The sequence below is a fragment of the Colletotrichum paranaense genome (genome assembly GCF_030867605.1).
Source record: "Colletotrichum paranaense strain IMI 384185 chromosome Unknown Scaffold_12.1, whole genome shotgun sequence".
NCBI lineage: Eukaryota > Fungi > Ascomycota > Sordariomycetes > Glomerellales > Glomerellaceae > Colletotrichum > Colletotrichum paranaense.
This window is the reverse complement of record NW_026848970.1, coordinates 930,729-944,473: the sequence shown is the minus strand read 5'-3', so window position 1 is coordinate 944,473 and position 13,745 is coordinate 930,729. Positions and strand designations below refer to the sequence as shown.

General features: G+C 54.1%; 4 protein-coding genes across 4 annotated transcripts; 1 reads left to right on the top strand and 3 right to left on the bottom strand.

Moving 5' to 3' along the window:
* Window positions 1-135: 135 nt before the first annotated feature.
* On the bottom strand, window positions 136-3,860 carry CPAR01_13231 (RasGEF domain-containing protein; the record flags this gene model as incomplete). Its single annotated transcript, XM_060497485.1, has 2 exons — window positions 136-3,261; window positions 3,324-3,860. The coding sequence occupies 2 exons, from the start codon at window positions 3,858-3,860 to the stop codon at window positions 136-138; spliced, it is 3,663 nt and encodes a 1,220-aa protein (XP_060343878.1).
* Window positions 3,861-5,781: 1,921 nt separating this feature from the next.
* CPAR01_13230 (uncharacterized protein) lies at window positions 5,782-6,027 on the bottom strand (the record flags this gene model as incomplete). The annotated part of the gene is made up of 1 exon (XM_060497484.1): window positions 5,782-6,027. One exon carries the CDS (start codon window positions 6,025-6,027, stop codon window positions 5,782-5,784), a length of 246 nt encoding a protein of 81 aa, XP_060343877.1.
* A 1,568-nt stretch (window positions 6,028-7,595) lies between these two features.
* On the bottom strand, window positions 7,596-7,946 carry CPAR01_13229 (uncharacterized protein; the record flags this gene model as incomplete). Its single annotated transcript, XM_060497483.1, has 1 exon — window positions 7,596-7,946. The coding sequence occupies one exon, from the start codon at window positions 7,944-7,946 to the stop codon at window positions 7,596-7,598; it is 351 nt and encodes a 116-aa protein (XP_060343876.1).
* A 3,499-nt stretch (window positions 7,947-11,445) lies between these two features.
* On the top strand, window positions 11,446-11,763 carry CPAR01_13228 (uncharacterized protein; the record flags this gene model as incomplete). The annotated part of the gene is made up of 1 exon (XM_060497482.1): window positions 11,446-11,763. A coding segment is annotated over one exon (318 nt), but the record flags the coding sequence as incomplete, so codon positions are not given.
* Between the last annotated feature and the right edge of the window lie 1,982 nt (window positions 11,764-13,745).

Genomic DNA, 13,745 nt, shown 5'->3' with positions numbered 1-13,745 from the left:
CTCAATAAGAGGTTAGAAAAATTGGGTATCAAAAGTGAAGCAGAATAAGGGGTAAAGTATGTCGCCGGAAATGTGGAAATGATGTTGTCCGTTCGATCAAATGTTGTCGCAATATGGTATGCTTCGTTTGTAGCCTCACATCGGTGTGGGCGTCGGGGCACCTCGGTCTCGGCTCATCCAGCCAAATAGGTCGCCGCGGCCCTGGGTGCTAGTGTTGCTGGTCTGGGGCTCAATGGGGGTTCGCACAGCCATCTCCCGAGGCTCCAGGAGTAGACTCTTGCGGTAGTAGCTGACTTGAACATTGCCTTGGTCGCTCTCACGAACACGCACAATCTGCGCCGCCATCCAATCCTGCATCTCGGGGATCTCAGTCAACCGATAAGGAATCTGAAATCGTTGGAGCTCTCCGATGATCTTGGCAGTGCGGGTGTGCTTATCGAAGTTGACGACGGTGAGACCACCGCCATTCTCCTCGCAACCATCGCCACCGAGAGTAGGAATTTGCTTGGTCGCAGGGTTGCCGATGTCAACAAACGTCAAATCCGTCAAGAACATGCCGAGGAATGGCAAGCAAGGAGGGACGTGGTCGTGGAGGCGGGTCCGGAGAACTTTGTTGTTCTGTGCGGGCTCGACAATGGCCTGCAGCGTGCGAAGCATCTCGCGGCGCTTGACGGAAACAATGTCCCACGTCTTGCGCAGACGGCTGATTGTACTGCTGTTCAGACTGCAGATGATGGCCATCAAACCATCGTAGTTGTGGAGTTCCAGGCATTGATGAGCAACCTTGATCCACTGCTTGATGACGGCTGCACGCTTCTTGACTTCCGAGTGCTGCAAGATTGTCTCTGCGACGAGATTAGACAGGTCAGTAGACAGGGCTGACATAGCCTTGACGTTGGGTGCATCGACACCGCCCTTCTTCATCCATTGAGAAGCAAGAAGTTCTTCGGGCATGATGGAGCAGAAGATGTTCATCTGTCTAATGGTGAGCTGGCGAGCGATCTCGAGAGGCTCAAAGTCCAAGACAGTGGGGTTGCTGCCGCCGTTCTTCCAAGCAAACAGCTGGTGAATTTGGCTTTTGGTCAGGGCCAAGGGTGGATGCGGCGTGTCGGCCGGGATGTACTGCGCAATCGAAGTGTTCGTCTTGCCCATGGAAGACACAAGGCGCGGGACAAGGGCAATGTCCTTGGCAACGCGCTGAGCAAGTTCCAGAAGTCGCCGGCCAGCGGAGGGCAACACTGCACCAAGCTCGTACTCCGCAAAGGGCTCAATGAGGCTAAGGGCTTCGCGGTCAGTCTCGTCGCGCCAGTGCGATTCGAGCCAACCCTTGAAGGCGTTGTATACACGGAGCCTGACTGGGCCGGCCATGTGGGGTGCCTCAGCTACGTAGTGGAATCGATCGATGAGAGTCTCGGCCAGCTTGAGCGGGCTACTGAACAAACGGAATGTGAGGTAGAAAGTTGACACAAAGGTAGCGTCGGGAGTAGATTCGTGGGTTGTAAGACGCTCAACGAGGGCTGGGAGGGAACCGCCCGTGACTTGGCCCTCCTTGTTGAAAATCAGCTCATGAGCGTAAGTCTTCTCGAGCATCTTAGACTCGACATCGTCAACTTCTTCGTTGATGGCGTTTGCACTTCCAGCGTTGCTAAGCTCTGACATGGAAGGCTTGAGCTTTGGTGCCAAAGAGTGATCGGGCGTGGTCGCGCGTGTAGATGTTTGAGAGACCAAGCTAGCCTCGGAGTCTCGGCTGAGATAAGTGCTGCTGCTGCCCGCGCTCGAGGCAGCCATACTGTCAACACGGGAGGAATTGTTGTAGTCGCCATCCTGGTTTTCGATGGGGCTGTATTCATCTCCCGGGAGCAGGGATGTGGACAGTTTGGGGAGAGGTGGCAGAGTCGGCCGCATCGATGATACGGAAGACACCATGTTCGCAATGTGTTCATTGTTAAGTGAAGACGGTCGGGAATTAGGTGCAGAAGAGTTCTGAGAGGAAGGCCGACGTCGGTGACCGAGAGGTTCACTACCATCGACGGGTGGTAGTTGAGGCAGTGGCTTGTCGTTGGCGACGAGACTCGGTCGTTGCTGGTGGTGGGGCGTTGGCGGCACAACGGAGTGCATAGAGTCAGAACTTCTAGTCGACCCCGCGACACTGGTCGCCTCGGTGGTTGTTGTTTCTGCAACGGACGGTGCGATTGATGGCCTCCGGTATTGCGGCTCGAGGGCAACATCGAGAACGCTTAGATCGATGCCCAGCTCGCCGGCCTCAAATTCGCATTCGAAGTCGCCAACACGCTCAATCGCCCACTTGGTCTTGGCTACACACTCACCAGCAGCCTTCACGCAGCCTGTTGCTGCCATCAACAACAAACTGTTGTCCTGTGGCATGATAACATCGGCATCCTGGAACACCGCGTGACGGATGATCTGACCTGCCGCTGTTACCAACTCCCGGATGCGCTCAAACATCATATCCCTCGCTCTAACCAGCATATCAGAGCTGGTGCTCTGACCACACACGATGTCCACAACGGCCAGCAACTCCCCACCAGACGTCGCCGAAAGTTTGATGGCGAAGGCCAACTCCGGCCGAGACTGGGACTGCAAGTGCAGACGGCCGATGAAGGAGCCCAGGTGGGACAGAAAAGTATCGTGGCTCTTGTTGAGGCGTTCCGAGACAAGGTGATGCGGTCTTGACAGGGGCGAAGGGCCAGCCAATGAGACGCGATGTGAGATGCTGGATGACAGCCGTTTGACATTTTGAGACATGCGGTGCGAGTTGGGACTAGCGGGGGACTGGAGGGTCGAAAGCCGCCTGCTATTCGGTGCGTTCGACGTTTGTGCCGCATCGCCTGTTTGTGAGTGCGTACCCCTGGTGGGTGTTCCGTTCGTCGGTCCTCGGGAAGCTGCATTATGAGTTGCATCGAACTTGATTTGATCTGCAGGTGGCGTCGGCGGGATGTAGGATTCTTCAATGACGGTAGCCATGACAGTCACTGCGGGGGCGCGTTGCCTACGATCATCCTCAAGGATGTCGAAAAATCTCACACCCTTGGTCACGATCTTGAAAGCCTTCAGGATCATTTCGTCAATGATATCATTGACATCTTCTGTCGGCTGGGCAATGCCCTTTTGGGCCTCTTGCAAACGCTTTGCCGTCTTTACCAAGGCCGACAACTCGGAAAGTAAGGTCTTGCGTGCGCGCCGCAGACTTTCGTTGCGGGTTATGATGGCCGACTCCCTCGTCAAGCAGTGCGTACGTTCCTTTTTGATAATGTGAGTAAAACAGCAACAGGAGGGGACGTGGCACAGAGTCAGAAGCTTACCAACAGATAGCGTACTCCCGCGATGATACCCTTCATGAATTCTTGATTGCCGAAAATCTCGCTGTCGTTTACTGATGTGCTTCGCAAAAGGTCCCAGAAGTTGAGCAATGCTTTCAAAAGGTTCCTCATCTCTTCCGGGTCATATGCCTCGCAGTAGTTGGTTGGAAGCCATCCCCTTGCGCCTGATACCAGCAGGGTTCCATCAGCCCATCCATTGGTGTGAATTGAGTGCACCAGAATAACATCTCCCTCGTTCAATGGAAGAGTAACGCTCGAGTCGGTCATGGCATAGCTTGGATGGAAAGGATAAAAGGCTCGCAGGAAGTTGTGAAAGACCGGTGGTGGCAGCTGGTCGGCCGCCAGGTCTTCCTGCGAGCCATTGGGTGTTGCGGGCGGCGTCATGTGTGATGCTGTGTACGACTTGGAACTGTAGTGGTCTTGTTTCGAGGACAGAGCATCGCAGGATCTGGATTTGTGAAGCTTGAGAGGGGCCACTTGGAGGCTGGCACGCATGGAATGGTCGCTCAGCATTACCATGGCTGCTGCTGGTAGATCTCGTAGAAAAGCATGGGCAACAGTCGTGTAAGCGATGTGCGCGCGGTTAATAGTCGTTGAGTTTCGAGGCCGCCTCCTCAGTCGGGTCCAGGTCCGATAATGCAGTCGTAAAGTCAGGTTCAACCTATCCCTCAAGTACGGTATCGTCCTGCTGCGCCTTTGCTGTGGCCTCGTGCGGGTATCGGATAGGTCAATGGGTGCCGGTGCTTCGTCCACGCAAAGGTCCAGTCGATTCGATCCAAGAGATATGCGCCTCTGGCGTTGTGTGTGTGTGTGTGTGTGTGTGTGTGTCCTTCCCTGAAGAGCAGTCGCGAGTCGCAAGTCCCTACTTCGATTGGGGTGATGTTGTTATTGTTATTGCGGTCAGGTGTCGAGATCGAGCTGTCAAGCTGATGTTGACAGTCAGTTGACGGCGGAAGAAGTGAACAGAGGAACAGCCCGCTTGGCCTGTGTGCAAGGTGGTTTTGATGGGAAGACGTAGAAGTTATGGAATGTAGGGAGGAGATGACGGGCATTGATGTGGGAGGGGAATAGGCATAGCAGGAATGTCATAGCCCTGGGACAGACGTGTTGGAGGGATCCTTGCCCAATGCTAATGGTGGATAGTTGCATACCAGGACCAGGGCTTGACTCAAGGTTTCGGGAGCCCAAGAAGAGGCCCTCCCATGTGAGTGCCCAAAGCGAGCGGACGATCACGTAGTAGGGAAGAGTGGAGGGTGGACTTCTGGAGGGGGGTGACCAGCCAGGCCAAGCGTCCGGGAACTTTGGAGGGTGTGTGGATGAAAGATGGAGGGATGGGCCTCTGTTGGATCATGGATGGATGGGCAAATGGGTGGATGAATGTACCGTGCCACACCACATTGTTCCCCTGCCCGGTACGGATAGCGTGGCGTACGTACCTTTTTGCCTTTGCTCGACGAACGGGGTTCTCTTGGTTTTATTTTTTTCTGATTTTTCTTTTGGCCAGTTTGTCGACGTTGAAGATCAGTTGGGGCCGCCCGCAAGACTAAGAGATTAGTGCGCTGCTTGAGGACTGGCTGGGCTTGCGACGGAGGCAAGCTTAGTCTATCGTGCGTCAGTCTGGCGTCTTTTGTCTCCCGAGGGACGGCAACACGCGACCCTTGAGAGGAACAAAGAAAGAGCTCGAAAGCCCTAGCTACCCGTTTCGCGCGTTCGTGGTGCGGATGGGATGGATGAGCAACAGGCGAGGAAAGCAGTGAGTGGCATGAATTGGATCGGATACATAGGCAACGGCGTTACGGAGTACGAAAGAGGAGAGCTGCTCCGTTCATAGTGAAGAGACGGCATGAGCAGAGGCATGTCACCGCCGTATTGACCTTCCCTTGGACCACCCGGTTCGCTCAGGTGTGTGGACGGAGCATGTATGCAGGAAGCTGGTGAAGTGCCAGCGCCAGGGGGAGGAGGACGGGGGAAAGAGAGAATGCGCAGAAGAATGAGAGAAGGCGCGAGGAATGCAATAGTTGTGATGTTCTGCTCGTACCTTATGCATGTGCATATGCAGTGAAGCTCGAGCGAATGTGACGCTGAGTCGTCCTTGGGGGTGTACCGTGTGACAAGCCGACAGGCAAGACAGACAAGATGCCGGCCGAGGCGCCGCGGACGCAGGATGCAAGACGCAGGTTCCGTCCCGTATCCCATCCACCCCTTGACCAAGGTACAGTAGCTCCTAGACTCGGCCCTCGCCCAGTTTTGCACCGTATGATCGGAGCCAAAGACACCCTAGGAGTCGGCAATGCAGCAACGCGGCGAAGTGAGCTGTAGAGTGTAGACAATAGCTAGCTGGATCGGTCCAACACTCCAAAAGGATAGGCAGAACGACATCGACAGTTTCTTTAATGGCAATCTGAAGACACAAAACGAAGAGTAAGAGTGTTGAGACTACCTAGTGCAATGTTCCTTGGTGAAAACTGCGCAGGGCCGGCGAATGTTGCATCTTCAACGAGCTCTCTGCATCTTGGACAGCCCTCGGACGGTGCTGTGACCCGTGAGGTTTGGAGGGAGGCGCAAAAGTCGAGCGCACTGATGCCATGATATAATGAGGGGAAATGGCCAGCGGCCGACTGGAGGTGCCGTGCGCGCGGCTGTCTTTGATTGCCTGCCGCCGGCCATGGGTGAATAGCCAGACCATTGCAACAGATTTGACGCGACGAGGGCCAGACGAGGTCAGATACTCGAGGCCACAACTTGGCAAGGCGAAGCGCGAGGGGAGGGAGGCGCCGTGGTGAAGTCTTGGGCTATGGCGATGCGCTCGGATTGCTGGTTTACAGCATCAGACGACAGGTGCCGACGGGAGAAGGCAATCTCAACACGTTGTTCATCAAGCCGAGCCATGGAACTATTCGGAAGACATACCAGCCCATGAGCAGGTAAATGCCAGCAACGCTCTTGCATTGCTTCTCGAAAGGCCGCGGCAAATTGCTGTTTTCGACAAGTATCGCAAGTTCGCAACCACGAACCACGGCATCTCCTGCCGCATCTTAGGTCGCATTTGTTTCTCCTTCTTGGGCATAGACAGCAACTTCCTTCCAAAGCTCAGGTCTGTCTCTCTCCCTCTCTCTTGACTCTTGACTCTTTCTCACGGACTGCGCCACCAAAGTGCGAGGCGCAAAGGAGACTCGGCGGCGGGCAGCAGCGGACGCCACCATGATTCCGAATGGAAGGAAACCACATCCATCCCCAAGTCTTTCCCCCTTATGACTTTGTCCTTCCGTTGTAATCCACGATTGCTTCCAAATTTGCGTCGACGCTCCAATCCGATGCTATCTTCCATCTCCCAACTCCACCTCTTTCCGTGTTGCGTTGCTTGCCCACATGTATTCCGGAGGCGGAGTAAGGTGAGCCCAGTACTTTGCTGGTTGCTTCGTCAGCTAGAAAGTGTGATTCGTACACTTGCTGCGTCAGTGGCCTGGGTTTGCGTGAGAGCAAACCCCTTGCTCGCAGCGGCCTGGTCCCAGCGGTCCCTCCCAACCTAACGGCTTGCCCCTTGCCCTTGTTCGACGTTTTCCCTCCTCATCTTCTTTTCTTTTTCTTCCCGCCCAGCTCCCTCCGTCCCCCTCCCCCGGTATTGAGACCCTCACACATACACACGACACGCCCTTGGGCGTGCTCTGTGGACCAACTGGCCTACGTAGTAGTTGACAAAAACCAATTGCACCAACATATGTGTACCTGGACTGGGTGGCCTGGGAGCTAGGTCCATCGACAGGGGGGGCTTCTTAGTGAACGACGGGGTCTCTCCCGGGCCTTAGTCTAGGGCTAGGGAGGAAGCCATTCCTGGCTTGCATCCATTTCCTTTCCCTCTTCCCTCATCTGAGAGGGAGTGTGACGCCGAGTTGTCGACGAAGAAGCGTGATGGTAAAATAAAAGTGAATGACCAGGGGCAAGCCGTCGACCGTCTGGAGAACTTTTGCACTGCGGTATCAGTGCTGAAGGCTGCCATTATTCCATCGTCCTGATTCCGATCATTTCATCAGACTCACGGGCGCTTGTTTGGGACGCCAAAACCTGAACTGCAGCCCCGAACAGAGCTTGTGGCGTTGCCTCCTTCTCCTACTCGTTTCCCTTGCTGTTTGCTGCCTGCAGGGCAGGTTCCGCTTGCCAGGGAGAATACGACGAACGACACATCGACTCAGCTCAGGGCAAAGTTGGCAAGGAAGTTGACGTGTGTTGCGCAGCCTACGATGCAGACGAGACGAGTCAACCGACAGAGCTCCTCTCTGCCGGGAACAAGGACCGCAGTGCCCTCTTCTCTTTTCGAATATCTCGGTCTCGAGTCTCGTGAGTCGCGGTCTCGGCCCTTGTGCCCTGCACTTCGTCATCATGCCCTCCCCCAGCTTGCTGGGTCCAACGCTTCCAGTCTCCAGTCTGTTTGCGGGCTAGCTCATGGCAGTGGATGCTCATGGTCTCGGGAGCAACATCGTTGGTGATAGTATACCCTTGTGAAAAGCTTTTGACCACAAGTGCTGGGCTAATAATCTCTGCCATGTCTGGTTGACGGGTGATCTGATGAGCAGCTCCCACACGAGGCTCGATCGTGCTCACTTGCATTGGACTCCCTTGTCATGCCTTTCCGTCTCGCCTCTTGCGTAGGGTCGTAGGCCCAGTAAACACTGCCAATAGCACCAGCCACTGTTTGTCCTATCTAGAGATGGGTCGCGTCACCGAGAGACGATTCCCCGGTCTACCGTCTGCCCCCGAGTCGAGGCACATTTTGACTTATGCCACACCACCGGTCTTGCGCTGGATCCCGGGCTTCGGCCGTCTAAAATCCGGCTTGTTGCCGAGCGTGGATGTCAACCTACCCATGGAACAGCCGCTATGAGTGTGGTTGATCAACCGTCGTTCAACGATTTTGTACAGACACCAGACATTTTCCGGCTATTTTGGACACTGTTCATCACCGGCCGACGAGCAGACGAGAAGTACGGCAATCCATGTGATGTGCCCTGTAGGCCGCGACCTACCGGAACCTCGCATTCTCTTCTTTTGTGAAGCTGGGGATTGTGCCATGATGCTCGTAAAGGGATGCGGAGCATTAAAAGAGTGTGGATGTGCTACAGCGTTCCCATCTATCCAGTCAATATTCGGGCCCGGGGACCCTTTTTCGGCCGCGATGCTCCATTCAAATCGGGGAAAGCCCACTGAATCAGAGGTTCTGTCTGTTCCGTCGCTCTTTGCAGCCAGCTGTCTTCAATGCTAATTATTAGTAATAACCGACTCGCCCAAAAGATAGCCAGCGGAGACACGACAGGTCGCGCCGGCATGCTATAGACGCCCGCTTAACATGGCAAGGTTGGTGGACTTTTGGGTGCTTGTCTTGGCCCAGCAACCGAACCGTAATAACTGAGCGCATATTTGTGCGAGTCAAATCATGCAAATATGTGAGGATTTCTTGTTGTTGGTGGCGCACGGCTACGGCCATATCTTGCTTTCTCCCGACTCTACATTGCTTCTCGTACATTGATTGATGTCTTCGTTGACACTTGGTCTTGGTCCCTCATCAGCCGTACCACAGGGCGAGCTTGCGTAAAGCTAAGAGCGCAGGGCAGCTCTAGCTGCGATTTGTGTCTCTCGGGGTATCATTGTCAGCTTGTTCTGGCGACCACTTCTTCGTTGCGCTGCCGGCTTCGAGACTGTATGCTTCCGTGGCTGTAAGCTTCCCTCGGCTGGTAAATCCTCTTCGCTGTCTAGAACTGGATAATGCCAGAATTGTGTGTACATTTTCCGTTGCGACCAAAGGATGCCAGTCTAAATTGCTTCCGCCCGAACGGCTATTGTTTGAAGCGCGTTCTCAACCGCAAAGAGAATTTGATGATCATGGATCAACAATCAAACGCAGATGCTGCTGAGTCGCTGGCGTGGGCTGCCCACAAGCCGCCAGCCATAGATGTGGCCTCATCTAAGACTGTTTCTCGGCTCTAGTGCAAGTGGCTCATTCCGGCTATGAGGCTGTCCTGTGCTCATCAGGACAGAGGAGCCAGAGACAGTCCTGGCCAGATGTCTTTGAGTATCATACCACCTGGACCATGCTGAGCCGCCGGGCAAATTTGGCTTGCGGAAGCCGGTGAAGCGAGTGCGTGCTCTTCGCTCAGGGAAGGACGTGAAATCATCGTAGAGGCCTTACAGGAAAATAAGCCTCTCCGCCGGTATCGGGTACCGATCAGGATCAAATGGCGGGGGGGTTCTGCAGAGGCATAGGTATGCGGCTGATAATGGTGGAAGTATGTACCCGGCAGCATGCACGGCGCAATGCGAGGTCGGTGATATGTGTGATGAGCGACATGAATAGAAGCGGGATATGCGTCTATCTGCAATTTTTGCCAGGTCATGGTGTTCCCGTGTTGTTTCTTTGGCGCCTTTGCAGAAGAAGGACTGGCTCGTAATGTTCGGCTGTGATGTTACATGCGCCAGGGTGCAAGTCTGGTTCAGGGCGACGCTTCACGGCCCAATCTTCCATTCGACGCCGGGCAATGGTACGGCAAATTTGTATGTCTGCCACAATGCCACTCTCGCGGTGGCAAAGATTGGCTTGACGGATTGCTTATTCAGGTGTTGATGTCGTATTCGAAGTGGTGGCCGAAGCCTTCTTTGCTTATTCTATGATATGTCACTTCATCCCGAGCCGCCCACCGTTGCGCGCCTCATCTCCGACATGCTGCACGATGCAGCGCGTGGTCGGGCATAAATCCTGCGGTATTTCCAATAACGGGAGGCAATCGTCAGGCGAGCATCGGATTCTCTCGAAGAGGTGGAAGAAAGCAAATGAAGAGTCAATGGCCGCAAATGGCTGTGGCTGTGGGATTTTCCGTGGTAATGAACTTACGAGATGTGAGACTTTGAGGCGAAGGAGGAAGAATCAAAGGTTGACGATCTGATGTTGTTGGTGGTTACGTGCCTCACGGACGTTCTTTTGGAAATCAACAGAAAAAGTCTAAGGCAATTGCGCCCGGCATGGACGTGTTCCTGCCTTATTCCAAACCGGCAGGTAATTAGGTAGTGGATGATATTCGCACCTTCCTTGAAGCCCCTGCATGCCTGGTACTGTTTTTTTTCGAGGTGCATACCTTCCGCTCTGCCCTGACGTGTGCTTACGTAGTACAGCCGCTGAAATGCAGTTGTTCAGCGGGAGTGCCGCTGTAGCAGGCGCTGAGCAAATTATTGATTATGTAATTCATGCTTTTCAAGTATTCCACACCTTTGGCAAAATGCACCCGATTCTATCCTTCACGAACTTGAAGTCCAACCTCTGTACAACTCTGGCTGACCTACGACGAACGACTACATCCAGATCTATATGGTGAACGCAGCAATATCTCGTATTATGCCCAGAGGTGGAATTATCGCCCTCAGGGGTTCTTCTTCGCCAAGATCGGATATCCCGTCGTCACTCGTTAGTCTTCACCGGCTTCTTGTAGGCTGCGGCTTAGCAACCCTCACTTCCAACCCCATCCCGCCGGTCACATATCCCCAATTCAATTTTCAAGCTGTGGAGTACAGCTTGTCACCAACAAGCTAATGCCGCGATCCTTCGCCCCGTATTTCACCCGACGTCACCGGGTGCCTGAACTGGCGGAGCGGCTACCATCCGAAGCCCTGGTCGTCTGAACTTGCAACGGACAAGAGGCGAGACCCGGCTGCCGCACAAGGGGAAAGAGGATGAATCCAGGACCTCATACTCCAGAGCCCAGACAGGGTATCTCGTCAATCTTGCTGGCCGACCCGTTGGACAACGGTTTACGGAGTATCATCCAGTTGGTTCCAGCTTCCAGCCTTTGACCCCTTCCCCCCGTTGCCCATCACTGCCATCCGGATCCCCGTCCTTGGCCTCCTCTTGGCCCTGTAAGCTTGGGTCATTGCTTGACCATTTTCAGACACCAGACGCAAGCCAGGCACGCAGTAGGACACACTAGAAGTCGGGAGCTTCGAGCACCTTTCCCGGCCGAGTCCTTCACCAAGGCAAGCGAGGCTGCCAGCAACCTCCGGCATCGACTTCCTAGCGTGCTCATTGTAGTCCGGTGATACCGCTACTGCACCTTTTTCCGTATAGCACCTGCAGCTCCAAACCCTTTACAGATCACAACTTCGTACAGCCCGGGCGGCGGCCGGATGTGCCAATGCTGCTCCTCAATTCAGTTCTCGTCACCTCGCTGCGGGTCTCACTGCCGGGGTATACACCTTTTGGGAAGATAGCAAACTCGAACTGAACATGGCCCCTGTCTGCAAGCCTCGCTATAGGCACGTGCGGTCCACCCACCAAGACGGAAGGCATCGTGCAGAGATGCCGGTGCCAGGCCTTGATCCCGCCCCGGCTTGTAGCACTGCATCGAACTCTCGCGAGCTCTCCCCCGTCAACACTAGACGCTAGACAAGCTATTGCCAACCTTGGTGCCACCTCTTGCTTGATCGACTGATCCCGTATCAACAGGTCTTCTCAATAGGTGAATGCAAGCATCTCAACACCTCGGTCGATTTAGACGTATAGAGGGTTTATAACAACATATAGAAATAGAACCCAGGCTCTTCGCGGTAGAATAATCTTGACCACGAGGTGAAGAGCCCATGGACGGATGTCTTTGACCGGAATTCACCGGGCATCTTCAAGGGTCCCTCATTTCCAAAGGTGCAGCGGTGACCAGGGAGCTTCAACCATCTTGACCGGCGCGCCGGATCTTCCAACTGTAACCGGGTACGGTTACAAAGATATCATGCCCTCATTTGCTCATCCTTGACCGGCAGCAAATTTCTGCCCTTGGCCGACCTGAATGACCCGCAACTTGACCCGCCCACTTACAACCGAAGAAATCTCATCAGTGTTGGCCTGTTGAGTTGTAAACACCAGCTTTCTTGAAGAGCCACGTCAAATAACGGGTTTCCAGGCTCTTTGCAGAATTATCACTCAAGACTCTGTGGCGTAGAGGGAAGAGTTTATCTCTGCATGTTGAGTAGGGTCTAATTATCTCTAGCTTCTCCATACATGAGAACGCGTGGCATGTCCATTCTTCCAAGAGCGTAAGGTGAGCATGAAGTGCTTGTGCTGATGGTATGGAAATGGGTACTTGAATGACATTGACTACGTAGTAGATTCATCACACTCCAACAAACGAGCTTCCTTTTTTCATTTCTATCCAGACCGATAGTAATACCGACGACCCACGCCTTTTGACTGCTTCTCGTCAAACTACCCACCATGGTCAGGCTAACGCAAGGGGAGGAGGATTCCGACTCGCAGTCTGCAGCACCTATGCACATCCAGGGGTTCCCGGGCCTGGGCTTGGGCCAGATCAAACTCTCAGAGCCCAGGCCCCCTGGTCAGTGCAGCACTCAACCTGCTTGTTTTCGATTGGTTTACAGCTGTGCCGCTCTTTGGAGAGCTCTGATGAGAGGTTGTTGTCTCATTACGCATTCTATGTAAAGGCAATCTGGGGAATGAAGGAGTCTCAATAAACGGTCACGACTCATTGCTTTGCATTTTCAAGCATGTATCCGCTCTATTGGGCGCTAGGGAGTCCGCTACGCAAGTTCGCTTCGTGAGGCATCGAGCAGGTTCGACTCATCGTTGGCCGCGAGCTTTCCAATTTTCGCCAGTGTTCGAAGGCTAGAGTGGTTGCATAAGGTCGATTGTTTGAGTTCGCCTTCAAGCAGTCTCATCACATGAGAATCTAGTTGGAAGTGATGCAGTGCGCTCGAGCTGCCACTCTCTAACGAGACTTCCTCTTGATGGACCCAAATGGCTCAACAACCTCGCCTCGTGTTGATCAGCAAGTATTCGGCGGCGTTTTAGGTCTAGCAAACATCACGTCAGACCATGTCGATCGGCCTCGTTCAACTCGGGCAACTTTGGTGGCCAGAGTGCGGTATGCAGATTACAAGTCCTTCGTCTATGAGTAGATCGGTAGCAAGCTCCGTTCCTGCAAGAAGCTCACCTACTCATCCCAGGAGCCCGGAGGAGGTTCCTGTAACGGCTAACGTGTACTCAATCATCACTTGCATTTACGACGACAATCCAACAGGAAGCAAACATTTCGCCCGGAATGGAATATGCTCCACATCATCATCACCACCAACAAGCCCATGGTACTCCGTAGTGCTGGGTGTAGCCAGCGAAATCCGAGCTTCTCCGGTAGCATCCGGGACCCTCGGCTTTCCTAACTACACTGGTTCCTGGCTCCTGGGTCCGATTTTGCCTCGCCATGGAGTTGAGGACTGCTTAAATGCATGCTAAACATGCAGCAAGGCACGGCGATGGGCATCCCGGCTTCCGGCCATGATTGCAGATGTTACAGCACCGACTTGGGGTTTCTGGGGTGTCATGAGTTGTCTTGGCTCGTCTAGGCATTGCCGCTCGTT